Raw genomic sequence first — 14,301 nt, 5'->3', positions numbered from 1 at the left:
CAAGTTCCATGAAGAGGTCACGGGCTAATGACAACAATCATCATATAACTAGGGTAGTAGGTTGAATAATGGCCCCCAGAGGTATCCAGGTTCTAATCCCCATGACCTTTGAATGTTACCTTCTATGGCAAGAAGGAACCTTGCAGACTAATAATTAAGAATCTGGAGATGGGGAGAATATCTTGGATTATTTGTGTGGGCCCTAAATTCAGTCACAAGTGTCCTTATAAGAGGATGGCAAAGGCAGATTTGACTATGGTGGAGAGAAGATGATGCGATGATGGAAGCAGAGAGTGGAATGATGTACTTTGAAGATGAAGGAAGGGGCCACAAGCCAAGGAATACAGGTGGCCATTAGAAGTTGAAAAAGGCCAGGAAATGGATTCTCCTCTCAAGGGCTCCAGAAGAAACTAGCCCTGCTGATATCTTGATTTTAGCCCAGAGAAACTAATTTCAGCCCTCTGATCTCTGGGAGTATATACGATAAATTTTTATTGTTTTGAGCCACCAAGTTTGTGGTGATTTGTGACAGCAGCAATAGGAAACTAACACATTAGTGTGGATTGAATGTAGTTGTGTGGGCTTTGCCTGGGCAACTCAAGGCATTCACTGTGGCTCTGGTGAGCAGGTTCTCACATCCCCCACTTTCTAGATGCTGCAGGGGAGCCTTAGAGATGATGAGGACTGCTTATCTCGCAGCTCACTGGGGTAGAAGCAGCTCAGACCGGTTTACTCATCAGCTGCTGAGCTTTTTGGTGGAAGTGGGGGGACGTGGCTACCGGTATGAGTGAACTCCCCTCCAAAAAGTTCCCAGCTCCAAAATATAAACAATAAAATGTCAAAGTTGAAAGTATTCAAAAACAAAATCATTAAAAGATCCTTCTCCCCTATTTTTTTCTTTTTTTTTGCAGAAAGCGAAAGAACTCCCTGAGCATAAGTATGGGTCCCTCTGTGACATGTTGCTGTGATGAGGCGCCAGATCTCCTGCATGCTGAGCAGGCCCTCTCAGGGTGAGTGGTGCCATGGGGCCATTCCACAGCTCAAACTCAGAAAGTCACTTGCTTCTCTACCACTTCTACTTCCTGAAAGTGGGGCCTTGGGACTTGCCCACTTAGCACACTTCCAGGTAAACTTACATCTGACAAATGATCATATGGAAATGCTTATTTATTGCAGAAGACAGAAATGAATGTCACTCTGGAGCAAAGAGGCCTCACCTCGCGCCTGTAATAACACCTGCACACATGTACACACCTACACAGTCAGTGCTGTGCTTGGCACTGCCCATGTAAGCTCTGAGAGGGTGATTCTTATCATCACCCCCACTTTACTGAGGAAAACGGGGTCAGACAGGTAGATGGTTCTGATTTAGAATTCCAAAGGTGTCCAAACTGTGTCTCGGGAGGAGCCTGGCTCTGGGGTTCCTTGAGGTCCCAGCTTGCAGTTCCTCAGGCCCATCCTGTGCTCCTGGAGTGGCAATGGGCCAGCCAGGAGGATGCAGCCCTCCTTGTTCCCTCCCGGAGCCAGCTTAGGTGGGCAGGGTGAATCCCTAACCTATTCAGAGTAGGGGTCCTGAATGGCGACAGAGAGGCTATCCAAGAGTCCCATGGGTGGGAGGCTGCAGGGCTACCTTACCATCCTCACTGAAGATGGGGGCGGTGTACAAGTAGTGGGTGATGCTGGGGTCCTGCTCGAAGGGACACTCCACTTGCTTCCAGGTGATGAACTCCCCCACTTGCTTGGCCAGCTCCAGGAATTTCTGCCAGGGTCACAGAGACACAGAATGGAGGCACTCCAGTGCCTGGAGGCCCCCATGAGGGAGAGGGGCTGGTCCTGGCAGAGCCTCTCTCCACCCCCAGTGACTTTAGGGGTCTGAGGAGGAGCAGGGGGCAACAAATGAGGGCGAGAGCAGTCCTGGCCACTAGCCTGTGTGGAGCAAGAGTGGACGTGGTTTTATTTATTTTTGTTGTTATCCTTGATGTATGGCAAGTGATACGTGTTTGTTGATTTACAGAATTATGCAAATATATTTAAATAAGTATATTTAAGTAAGACTTAAGTAATTCACTGAAGTCTGATTTTACTTAAGTAAAATATAAACACATGTACTTAATTTTTAAAAATGGTGCCAACTTTAAGAAGGACTTTAAATAAACAGCAGCACACAGTTGTGAATGGTGGGGCGCCCCGCTCCACGACACCCCCTGATCAACCCTGGCAGCCAGGTCCAGTCCCTCCTGCTTGCTCCCCAAAGCTGGGACCATGTAGCACCTTGCAGTCTTGCCTGACCCTGGCCCCAGCTCTGAGGTCAATTCAGGAAGGGCAAAGGCAGGGGTTCCCATGCCTGCTCTGGGCCAGTGTCACCTGTTGAGGAAGATCCCAGGCCCCTGGATCCCTGCAGTGTCTTGCCTAAGCCCAATCTTGTCTACATCACCTCCAGCCTGGGCCGACCTAAGGGGTAAGGTGGTCTGGGACCCCATAACCAGGCCTGTGGGCAGCATGTGATGGTCTGCTGGGGTGTCTGTGAGGAGGGCAGCTCCAGGCCCAACGGTCTGGGCATGTGCTATGGTTCCCACCTGCAGGGGACACTCACAGCCCCTGGAGGGCCATGCTGCACCTCCACTCCTAGACCCTCTGTGGGCTACAGTTGAAGCCCCATTTTACACAGACTGAGGCTCAGACAGAGTGACCGGTGACTGGCCCTTGGAGTTGGAGGCTGGGTGGGGCCTCGCACCCACTTGTGTCACCCACTGCTCAGACAAGCACTAAGGTGGGACTGGCTCTCCAGTGGGAGAAGGGCCCCCTCCTTCCTGCAGACTGGAGGTCCCACTGCTGCATGGCATGCTCCATCTGAACCAGCGCCTGCCTAGCTCACCAGATACTCCAAGACACATATGCTGGGTGTCAGGATACGGAGTGGGTCAGCCTGGTCTTGCTTCTCAGGAGCTCAGGGACTCGGGTACAGTGACTGAGGATGGATGGAGGGTTGCCCACCCTGCTGTGCTATGGGAGGCCTGATAGGTGGGCTTTCTCTGCCTGGGAGGTCCAAGGGGGCTTCTTGGAAGAGGAGACACTTGAGCTGACAGTGGTGAGTGTCTGTAGAGGGAACAGAATTCTTTCTTTCTGCTCACTCTAGCCTCGTCCTGACAGCTTCCTCCTGCTACTCAGGGCCCTGCCTTGGGGCTGGCCCTGACCCCCAGGGCACAGCCCCTGTCACAGTGCCCTGACAGTTGTCACTGTGGGCCCATGGATCTGTTTTTCTCTCCAGCCCGGTGCCCCTCAAAGATTCAGATGGACCCTGTTTCACCTGTGCTGGCTGTGAGGCGCAGCCTGGATGAACATGAACCTGAGCCTCAGCCTCCCCACTGCAGCAGATGTTGGGGTGGGGGGACCCTGATAATCTTGCTGAGGTCTGCTGTGAACTGCTCACTCTTCCCCAGGGTCCCCATTAGGCTGGGTCTGCAGGGGCCAGTGGTCCTGCCCTGGGAACTTTTCCTGGCCAGTCTACCTCAGTGGCAGTCCTCACGGAGGTCCTACCTCAAAGTTGACATGTCCATTGGGAAGGCGGTTGGCGCAGCCCTCATTCAGGAAGTAGATGTCTTTGATGAGCAGGCTAAAGAAGGGAATGACAATCTGGAAGAAAGAGTGTGCAGGTTGGCCCCATCTGGGTGCTCTATACAGCTGGCTCCAGGGAAGGGGGCAGTCTTGCCGGGAGATAACTGCCCCAGGGACCTCAGACCCAACCCCAGGGTGCAGAGGGCAGGGGAAACTTCCTGGGCTAGCTGGGGCCTCAGGGCTTCATGGGTTATGAGGCGAATTCGTGTGCACTATGGAGAGCAATGACGACCACAAAGAAAGGAGGAGGCACCCATCACTCTGCTGAGCGTGGAGGTGCCACTGCCCATCCCCATGTCTGACCTAGTCTCCCTGCCCTCACCGCAGCCAAACAGCCCTACTTTGCATCTGAAAATTCATTGCCCTTGCTTCTAACATGAGAAGTTTAATTAGAGCCTAGGTCAGCTTGGAGGTCACCCAGATAAGTGGGCCCTGTAACACAGACTGGGAGAGGGGCAGACAGGAGCCACCCACAGACAGGAAGGAAGCATAAAGTGCTATGACGACCAAGATCTTCCAGCCCCATCAACTTAGCTGGGGTGCCAGGAAACTGTGAGCATGACTGTAAGCATCCCTTCCTCCTTCCTCCTTCCCTCCCTCCCTGTCCCTCCACCCACCTCCACCCATAAAACAGTTTTTATGGGTCTAGCCCATGACCCATCTCTCCCTGGAAGTTAGAGGAGAATGTAGTTAAAGTAAACACACAGCTATGTAGCCGCCTGCCTACAGCACCAGACCCAACGCACAGCCTCCCAGCACCCAGAGCTGGAAGGGGCTCAGAGCACAGGCACCCAAATCCCAGTCTGTCTACTTGCCCCACAGTGCCCATCCCAGCAGGAATGAAGGAAACAGTGCAGAGTGTCCATGCATGGCTGACGGCTCCCAGCCCAGCTTGGCACCATGCTCCTATGCAACTGACCAACCCTGCATCCAACCTAGGGCTGTAGCCAGTGCCCTGCGACCGCCACATACACCCATGCCTGGGAACAGGAGTCAGCCTGGTGGTGGGCAGACCCCGAGATTCAGAGCCAGACAGGCTGGAGTTTGACCCCTGGCTCTGCCACCTACCTGCAGTGTGACTGGACTAGTAAGGTCTCCTGCCCCAGTCTAAGTCTGCTGATCTGGGAAGTGGCAATGCTGATGCCTCCATAGAGTCAGAATTAAGCTGGGGTATGGAGGTCAAGTGGCCAGAATGAGGCAGGTGCTCAGTGACATGAGGTTCCTGCCCCTGCTGTCTGGCTTTCTGGCCTCTGGCGGGCCACCCACCTGCCCTGGGATTTGAGGTCTTGCATCCCTGGGTGCTGCTTTCCTCTGCAGCAGACCCCTGCCTGGGACCTAGAGTCACTGACACGCTTACATCCTAAAGAGGAAAGGCCATCTGGACAGGACAGAGCCATCTGTATGACTGGCATCTACCCCTTGGGCAGAGGGCCAAGAAAGCCTGGCAGGCAGCACAAGCGTGCACACCTCAGCTTGTTTCCCAAGCCTGCCCACTGGCATCCATCCAATGCAATTCCAGCGGGACCTTAATTTCAAGAACAGCAATGTGTTCTATTATCCCTCAAGCTGGAGACGGACATCAACGAACCACAGCAGGGACCTGATTCCACTAATGTTCCTGTGTGGAACAGACCTTAAAAGGTACAAGTCTTGGAGTTTCCTCTCTATAGAGATGAACAACTCTAATCATCAGGATGGTAACAGGTTTCAAGCCAGAGGATCATTGCAATCCCAGGACCTACACATAATTCTCTGTATCAGAGGCCATGGGTAGAATTTGGAGGAGAAATAAAATTATCAGGTCAGCAAAGGCCCCACAAATGCAGGTGTATAAGAATATGGGCTGTGGCTGGGCGCAGTGGCTCATGCCTGTAATCCCAGCACTTTGGGAGACTGAGGTGGGTTGATCACTTGAGGTCAGGAGTTCGAGACCAGCCTGGCCAACATGGAGAAACCCTATCTTTACTAAAAATACAAAACTTAGCCAGGTGTGGTGGTGTGCACCTGTAATCCCAGCTATTTGGGAGGCTGAGGCAGAAAAATTGTTTGAACCCAGGAGGTGGGGGTTGCAGTAAGCCAAGATTGTACGGCGACAGAAAGAGACTCCATCTCAAAAAAAAAAAAAAAAAAAAAAAAAAGAATATGAGCTGTGAACAGGCTGAGGAAAAGCTTGGTTTAGTGATTGCCAAAAATGTAAATGTGATCTGAGGCCACACAAATAAAAGCATTGTGTGTATAATCAGGGAGGTGGAAGATCCTATGTACCTGGAACCGCAATTTTATCTGAAACAGAAGAAATTTTGACAAATCGAGCTGTTTAAGGACCAAAAGACTCGAAGTGGAGAGGAGCCTGGAAACTGTAGTGCGGCAGGACAGGTCTGGGGCCGTTGACTAAGGAGAAGAGAGAAGGAGGGTTGGGGGCTCTGAAGAACTGGTGAGCAGAAGATGAAGTGGTCTCACTTGCATGGTCCCCCAGGAAAGGATGACCCTAGGCAGCTCGGCTTCAGGCCCTCAAGAAGCACTTCCTGTCAGTTAGAGCTGTCTGAGGCTGGCTTTCCTCCGGTTTTGGGAGGTGTTATGTTCCCGACATTGGAGTCATGCAAGCAAGGAGACCTGGCTGTCTATTACTGATGCTCCAGTGGGGCAGGAGCTAGAGCAGGTGAACTCCGAGCCAGCACCCAGGCTCCCTGCTACAGCCTACCTGGGCCGAGGTGGCCTCCGACCTACCTTCTCCCGGCTGCTGTGGGCAGTCAGGGAGCGGTGGGCTGCCCCTCGAAGGGCTGTCCTGTAGTTGCAGAAATTCCCCGTTGGGTCCATCTGGTGCTAGAAGGAGACAGGGAGGCATTTGGGCAGTTCTGTCCAGAGGATAGCCGGAGGCACCTGGCGGCCCAGTAGCCTCATTTACCTCAAGGATGAAAAACTTGGCTGTCTTCACTTTGGCCCAGGTCTTCTTCAGCCTGGAGACAGGGCTCATGTTCATGCCAGCTGGAAGAGGGAGGGAGGGTTGGAGAGGGCTGCTCCTGAGACAGGGAGGCCTCTATGTAGCTGCAGCCCCTTGGACTGCACCCTGACCAGGGCTGGGGTCCACAGGGCTCAGCCTATCACACGGTGGGTGGGTAAGGGGGTGCTGGTGGACATCATGGCCAGGTGGGGCTGCTCTCACCATGCTGGTCCCGTCCTGTACCCAGCACCTGCTCTGGGCCCTTGTTCTCTCTGGGGCTGGGGACATATCACCAAGCCCTCATCAAACATCCTGAGGGGGCTGGGCTTGCCTTAGAAGGCACGGCTCTTCAGGACCTCTGAGGCAGGGACATGGGGCTGCCCAGGCCTTCAGACAGCCCAGCCCACCCCACCCCCCGCACCATGCTGCTCAGAGATGGGCCCTGGCTGGCACGCTGCCTGCCTGACTGCACCCACTCTGATCTCTTGGGGGTGCTTGCACTGGGGACTCCAGGACCAGGCTGGTCCACTCACAGATGATGGCCATGAGAGAGTTGAAGTTGCCGATGTTGAAGCACTCACGGGCCACGTCAATGAAGAACTCAATCACCTGCGCCCTCTGCTTCTTCTTGGCTGGCTGGGGACAGGGCAGCAGAGCCTCAGTGGTGACACGCCTCCACCCTGCCCTGACTCTGACCAGGACTGCTCCCTCCCCCAGCCCTCTTTGCTCTCTCTAAACCCACTGTACAGTTGAGGCACTTGAGGCCCAGGGTAAACAGGGTCTCAGAGAGCTTCATGGGCTAGGCCAGCAGAATCCAATGCCACAGAGGGCTAGGTGGGCCCGGTGGGGGCACAGGCACCCACAGTTGCTGTGGGGCTGCTGAGAGGCACCTTCAGGAGATGTTCCATGGCTCCCCTCCAGCACCCTCATCCCTCTAGGCCCAGCTCCCATACCACTCCTTCCCCAAATTAGAGCCCCCCTGCCACCAGCCCTGGGCTTTCTCCCCTCACTGGGGTACAAGCTGGCCCTGAAGCCTGTCCCTCCAGGAGCCCCTCCACTCTTTCCATCTCACAACTGCGTGACTGGTAAACCCTGCCTGGTTTGTTGCCAGGTGCTCGGGACTTCAGACCCCTCCAATGCGCAGAACCACACCGTGTGCTTCCCCGGCCATCCTGGGCTGCAGCTGGCTCCCTGGCGGGCTCAGGCCAGCCTTCGCCCAGGCTTGGCCCTCTTGCCTGTAGCCAGTGGTGTGAGGGTGGGAAGTGGGTTAGGCCAGTGGGGCCTGCATTGCATTCTTTCCACACAGGTAGGTGTTGCTTGCCCACCAAGCATGCAGCAGGAGTCTTTACTGTTACCAAAAAGTGGGCTGTTGTGCTCTGAGACGTTTCATCAAACCCCCTTTCCAGGGCTGCCTTGGCCACAGAGAGCTGCTCACCCAAGGCCGGACCTGTCTGTTGAAGGGCAGCCCACCCTGTGATGGGGGCTGAGCCAGGTGGAGGGATAGAGGCCAACTACTGTGTCTGTCACCACATTGCGTGGGGCCGCCTCCCCCTACTCTTCTATGCAAGTGTGGATCCCTCATGAACATGTGCCCCAGGCTGAGTTTCAGCACCTGCTGCAGAGAGCCTAGCCTGGCCCCAGCGCTGCCTCCAGCCTGGCCCTGGGATGAGTGGCTCCCTGGCCTTCATCTTAAGGTGAGAGAGTGGGTTCAGAGGAGGGTCCCTCTGCTGCAAGGAGGAGGATGGGTGGGTGTGGCCAGGTGGGACTGCAACTCAGTGACAAACACGTCTGGCTCCACGCTGCTAAGTCTTGGTGCTTTCCAGAAGCAGCTAGAACCATGGGCTTTTATGTGTGTCTCCCAATGCTTAAAGGTTGGATCACATCCACCTCTAGGTCCTGAGCAAGCCAAACAAGGCCAGTTGCAGGCCAGGCTGCCCAAGGCAGCCAGGCACAGATGGAGGGAGCAGAGCTACCAGGGCTGGGAGTGACTGCCCCTCACTCCTTCAGCAAACTCTTCGACACCCTCTGTGTCTGGCTGGTGGATCTGTCCTGGGTTCTCCTTGGAGGGAAATGTCACAGCAGGAAAGCTGGTGTTACCTTGAGTCCTGGAGGCATGTCCAGCCTGGTCCTGGACTTGGAAATGAACAGGACTCAAGGTGTCCTTCCGGTTCCCTCCCTGGTGGGCTCCTCCTGACTGTAGCCACCTTGGGCTATGCCAGCTTGTGCCCACCCTGGCTGTCCACTCACCATGCAGATCTCAGTTGCCACCAGGTAACACAGTCTGTTGAACCATTTCACGTAAGCCTCTAGGTTGCTGGTCTTGTCACTGAAGCAGGGCTAGAAAAGACACACAGGACCACGTTCTGAGTCTTTTTGTCAATCATTTCTTAGGACATGAAGTCAGTTTATGATCCTTACAATCTGGGAAATGTCAAAACCCCCAAACCATCCAGAAATACCAAAGATTTGGTGTGTACCCTTTTAGTCCTTTTAAAAATACATTTAAAAATGTAATTTAACATACACACAGACACAAAACACACACACACACACACACACACACACACACACACACTCCTCATTATTCCTGGGTCCTGAATTTGCAAATTTGCCTAATCTAAACTTTATTTGTAGCCCCCAAAACTTTGGTGGGCATCTGAACACATGCATGGGGTGGCAAAAATATTGAAGTCATGCAGTGTCGGTGAGCATCTCCCGCTGAGGCAAAGCAATGCTCTGTCCTGTATCACACTCTCAGACTTGACCTACTGAGTATTGTGTCTTTTGCATTTTCATGCTTTTTGCTGATAATTTTATTATTGAGAAAGGCCCCAAGCATGGTGCTGAGGTGCCGTCTAGTGTTCCTACACATGCAAAGGCTGCACTGTGCTCCACAGAGAAAATGTGTGTAACATCAGCATTCAATCCTGAGTAATAGCACTGTTGGCCATGAGATCAATAGTAATCAACAATTTATATTAAATAATGTCTTCAAACATAAACACACATCAAACAAAGTTATATATTGATCTGTTGGCAAAAACATTGTGATGAGAGACTCACAGGAACCTAACTTTGAATCCCCTGGGAGCAATGGTTCTGTGCTCACTCATTCAGTGCTTCTGACTTTATAGAATATAGCTGCTGGGAATAATGAGCACCAGCTGTGTGTATGTATGTACCTGTCATAACCGTATATATTCCCATACTTTTCTACATAAACCTTTCCCTGTGTCATAACGTATCCTTTGGAAACAAAATTTTGAAATTGATACAGAACTTCCCACTGTATAACATATCACCGTTTAAAAGATGAAACTTAACATAAATGTGTTTGTTAAGACTGCCAGGGTAATTTTCAATAAATAGAAGGGAGGATGGAATGGAGGACCTATTCATTCAAAAGAAGCAAAGAAAGGAGAAAGAATAGAAAGGTAAGAAAGGCGACTACATAGTACAACAAAAGACAGCAAGGACTAATTTGCATGGGCTAGTGATCACAACACTGGTTAAAAATCCAGCTCCTTGAGCGCGCGGAGGAAAAACCAGCAAGAAGGCAGCAGGAGAAGGTGGCGGTCCTGGGGCTGAATTTGCAATCTTTCTGACTAGGCTAGTCGAGTAACTGTTCGGGTCATGGCATCAAACTCAACTAAGTCTTTCCTGGCAGATGCCGGCTATGGCAAACAGGAACTGGATGCCAACTCTGCCCTTGTGGAATTGGACAAAGGCCTAAGATATGGCAAACTTGGTGAACAGTGTGAAGCAGGTGTTCGCTTTCCCAGGCTTTTTCAGAAGTATCCATTCCCTGTTCTTATCAATTCTGCATTTCTAAAGTTAGCTGATGTTTTCAGAGTTGGAAATAATTTCCTGAGGCTATGTGTTCTTAAAGTTACCCAATAAAGTGAGAAACATTTGGAGAAGATTCTGAATGTGGATGAATTTGTGAAGAGAATCTTTTCTGTAATTCATAGTAATGATCCTGTGGCAAGAGCCATCACACTCCGGATGTTGGGAAGTCTGGCATCAATCATTCCTGAGAGGAAGAATGCTCATCATAGTATTCGTCAGAGTTTAGATTCACATGATAATGTAGAAGTTGAAGCCGCTGTTTTTGCTGCCGCAAACTGCTCTGCACAGTCAAAGGATTTTGCTGTAGGAATCTGTAACAAAATCAGTGAAATGATTCAAGGTTTAGTGACACCAGTAGACTTGAAGCTAAAATTGATACCCATCTTACAGCACATGCACCATGATGCAATCCTGGCTTCCAGAGCTCATCAGCTTTTACAACAGCTGGTCACATCCTATCCATCCACCAAAATGGTGATCGTTTCTTTGCACACTTTCACTCTGCTTGCAGCTTCATCTTTGGTTGATACACCTAAGCAGATTCAGCTTCTGTTGCAGTATTTGAAGAATGATCCCAGGAAAGCAGTAAAGAGACTTGCTATTCAAGATTTGAAATTACTTGCTAATAAAACACCACATACTTGGAGTAAGGAGAACATTCAGGCACTTTGTGGGTGTGCCCTCCAGACTCCTTATGACAGCTTCAAACTAGGGATGTTGTCTGTCCTTTCCACACTATCAGAGACCATCGCCATCAAACATTACTTCAGTATAGTTCCAGGAAATGTGAGTTCTTCTCCCAGATCTTCTGATTTAGTCAAATTAGCCCAAGAGTGCTGTTACCATAATAACAGGGGCATTGCAGCTCATGGAGTTAGAGTCCTAACTAATATAACTGTTTCTTGTCAAGAAAAAGATCTTTTGGCACTGGAACAGGATGCTGTCTTTGGCCTGGAATCCCCACTGGTACTTTGCAGTCAAGATGATAGTCCAGGTCCTCAGACCACTTTAAAGATTGCTCTAAACTGTAAGGTGAAGTTGGCCAAGGGCAGGCCCCATCTTAGTTAGTAGTGGTTGAGACCTTGTTGACTCAGTTGCACAGTGCTCAGGATGCTGCCTGGATTTTGATGTGCCATTGTTTGGCAGCCATTGCCATGCAGCTGCTGGTGCTGGGTGATGGGATGCTTGGTGACCTCATGGAGCTATACAAGGTGACTGGACGATCAGCCACAGACAAGCAACAAGAACTTCTGGTGAGTTTGGCTACTGTGATTTTGTAGCGAGTCAGAAGGCATTATCGGTGGAAGTAACGGCAGTGATTAAGCAGCAGCTTGAAAGTGTCTCCAATGGATGGACTATATACTGTATTGCCAGACAGTCTTCCAGAATGGGTAATCATGACATGGCCAAAGAGCTTTATCAGAGTTTGCTGACTCAGTTTGCCTCAGAACACTTCTACTTCTGGCTAAATAGTCTGAAGGAGTTCTCACATGCAGAGCAGTGTCTCACTGGTTGCAAGAGGAAAACTATAGTTCAGCACTTTCTTGCATTGCTGAGTCTTTAATATTCTATCACAAAAGGATTGCTTCCTTAGCAGCTAGTACACCACTGAATCCTTTAAGTTTTCAATGTGAACTTGTAAAACTCAGGATTGACCTTCTACAAGACTTCTCTCAACTTATCTGTACTTGTAATAGCCTAAAGACAAGCCCCCACCTGCAATTGCCACAACAATTGCCATGACCCTAGGAAATGACCTTGAGAGGTGTGGTCGAATCTCCAGTCAGATGAAACAGTCCGTGGAAGAATTTCGGAGCCTTGCTTCTCCATATGGGGATCTTTACCAGGCCTCTTTTGATGCTGACTCAGCAACTTTGAGGAACGTCGAACTACAGCAGCAGAGTTGTTTACTGATGCAATAGAAGCCCTGATTTTGGATCCAGAATCAGCAAGTTTCCAGGAATATGGATCTACTGGAACAGCCCATGCTGATAGTGAATATGAAAGAAGAATGATGTCTGTATATAATCATGTCCTGGAGGAAGTAGAATCACTCAATCGGAAATATACCCGTTTCTTATATGCATACAGCATGCTTCTGCAATGCCATCATTGCTTTGCTGAAAGTTCCCCTTTCTTTCCAGAGATATTTTTTCCAGAAACTACAGTCTACTAGCATCAAGCTTGCTCTGTCACTATCACCCCGGAACCCTGCAGAGCCCATTGCTGTCCAGAATAACCAGCAGCTGGCGCTAAAGGTAGAGGGAGTGGTTTAGCACAGATCTAAACCAGGACTCTTTCGCAAAATTCAGTCTGTCTGTCGGAATGTTTCTTCCACCCTGCAGAGTAAATCCGGACAAGACTACAAGATACCCATTGACAACATGACCAATGAGATGGAGCAAAGGGTTGAACCTCATAATGATTACTTCAGTACTCAATTTCTGTTGAACTTTGCTATCCTTGGAACACACAACATTACAGTGGAATCTTCAGTGAAAGATGCCAATGGTATAGTATGTAAAGCTGGTCCCAGAACTACCATATTTGTAAAATCCCTGGAAGACCTTTATTCCCAGCAAATTCGCTTACGACAGCAGCGAGCCCAGCAGCCATTACAGCAACAGCAGCAGCGCAATGCCTACACATGGTTTTAACCGTGGATGAATGCACTGCAAACTTTGAAGAGATCAATCACATTGGCAGAAACAGTCTTTCATATGGAGTAAGTATGAAAGTTACAATGTAGTTCATTTATTCATTGATTTTTGTAATATTCTGGAAAAATTTTGTTTGAAAAATAATTGGGCTCCTGGCCAGAAATATCATTTTTTCTTGTTTTATTATTACTGTTTTTTCTTTTGCCAGGCTTTTTCTTTTTCTTTCAAGAGTAGTCACATGTTGAGATCATTACATTAGTAAATTTGACTGCTCCTCTTCCAAAATACATCATTTGCTGCCTGAGTTAGACCTAGAATTCTGAGATGTTCATTGGGAAGTTCTGACCAGTCACTCCAAGGTTTATCCATGGTAGCAGAACCTGTCCTCCTATAGATGGACTTGAAAAGTGTTCCCTGCAACATCCAGCCTTCTGGATTATTAAAGCCCACAGTCTAGTAGTATTGAAGCATCCTGCTGTATTATTTCAACCACACATCTATCTATCTCTTCCTGTGCTAAAGCAATCTTAATTTAGTATTTTCATATTTAATTGACACAAAGAACAGCTAGAAATTTCATAGAAAATTAAAGATTAATAATTTGTTTTTTTCTAATATGTCTACGACTATATAATACAGACATTTCACATTGGTTCTAAAAATGAAAAAAAATCACTCCTTTAATATCTTAATGTTTTAAGTTAGAAGGGGTGGATCTTTTCCTTTGGTTGGTGATTGCTTTTGTTTCTGCTTGATGAGTTATGCTAGACTTGATTGTTTAGAGAGAGCAGTCTCTTTATAACATAGGCTCAGTTAGTTGGGATGCTCAGGGAACAGAGTTTTCTGGTTAGCCAGAAACCGCCCCCTTTCTTTTCTTTTTTTAATATTGGTTAAAAACCATGTTAAAATAGACTTTCTTAACACAGTGTACTAGATGTAACTTAACTGCTTCTTGATTGGGGATCATTTAGGGCTCCGGGATCATGATGTCTAAACATCAGGGATCATATGGTTGCAGATATTGATGCTGTAAGTAATTTGGCTGGATGCAGCTCCTAAGGTAAAGCAGGGTACTTTCCCTGGAATTTCCCTTTTAAATAAACATCTCAGTTTCTTTGTAAAAAAAACAAAAAAAAAAACTAGCTCCTTGACATTTCCAAGAGATACACACCAAACACAAGGATGTAAGTACAAAAATAGAAAAATACATATGATAAATATTACTTAGCTATATTA

At 49.2% G+C, this 14,301-nt stretch overlaps 1 protein-coding gene and 1 pseudogene across 5 annotated transcripts in view; one reads left to right on the top strand and one right to left on the bottom strand.

Moving 5' to 3' along the window:
* Nucleotides 1-14,301, bottom strand: part of RASGEF1C (RasGEF domain family member 1C) — a 107,716-nt gene that overhangs the window by 8,140 nt on the left and 85,275 nt on the right. For all 5 annotated transcript variants that reach the window (XM_035290732.3, XM_035290731.3, XM_078365806.1 and 2 more), the window contains 6 exons: nucleotides 8,804-8,893; nucleotides 7,090-7,192; nucleotides 6,521-6,600; nucleotides 6,343-6,438; nucleotides 3,538-3,633; nucleotides 1,636-1,759 (listed from right to left, as the gene is read on the bottom strand). In XM_035290732.3, coding sequence (XP_035146623.1) covers nucleotides 1,636-1,759; nucleotides 3,538-3,633; nucleotides 6,343-6,438; nucleotides 6,521-6,600; nucleotides 7,090-7,192; nucleotides 8,804-8,893 — 589 coding nt within the window. The remainder of the gene's footprint in view (nucleotides 1-1,635; nucleotides 1,760-3,537; nucleotides 3,634-6,342; nucleotides 6,439-6,520; nucleotides 6,601-7,089; nucleotides 7,193-8,803; nucleotides 8,894-14,301) is intronic.
* Nucleotides 10,039-13,209, top strand: LOC103790292 (integrator complex subunit 7 pseudogene; annotated as a pseudogene).

The sequence above is a fragment of the Callithrix jacchus genome, chromosome 2 (genome assembly GCF_049354715.1).
Source record: "Callithrix jacchus isolate 240 chromosome 2, calJac240_pri, whole genome shotgun sequence".
Taxonomy (NCBI): domain Eukaryota; kingdom Metazoa; phylum Chordata; class Mammalia; order Primates; family Cebidae; genus Callithrix; species Callithrix jacchus.
This window is presented reverse-complemented; position numbering and strand designations above follow the sequence as displayed.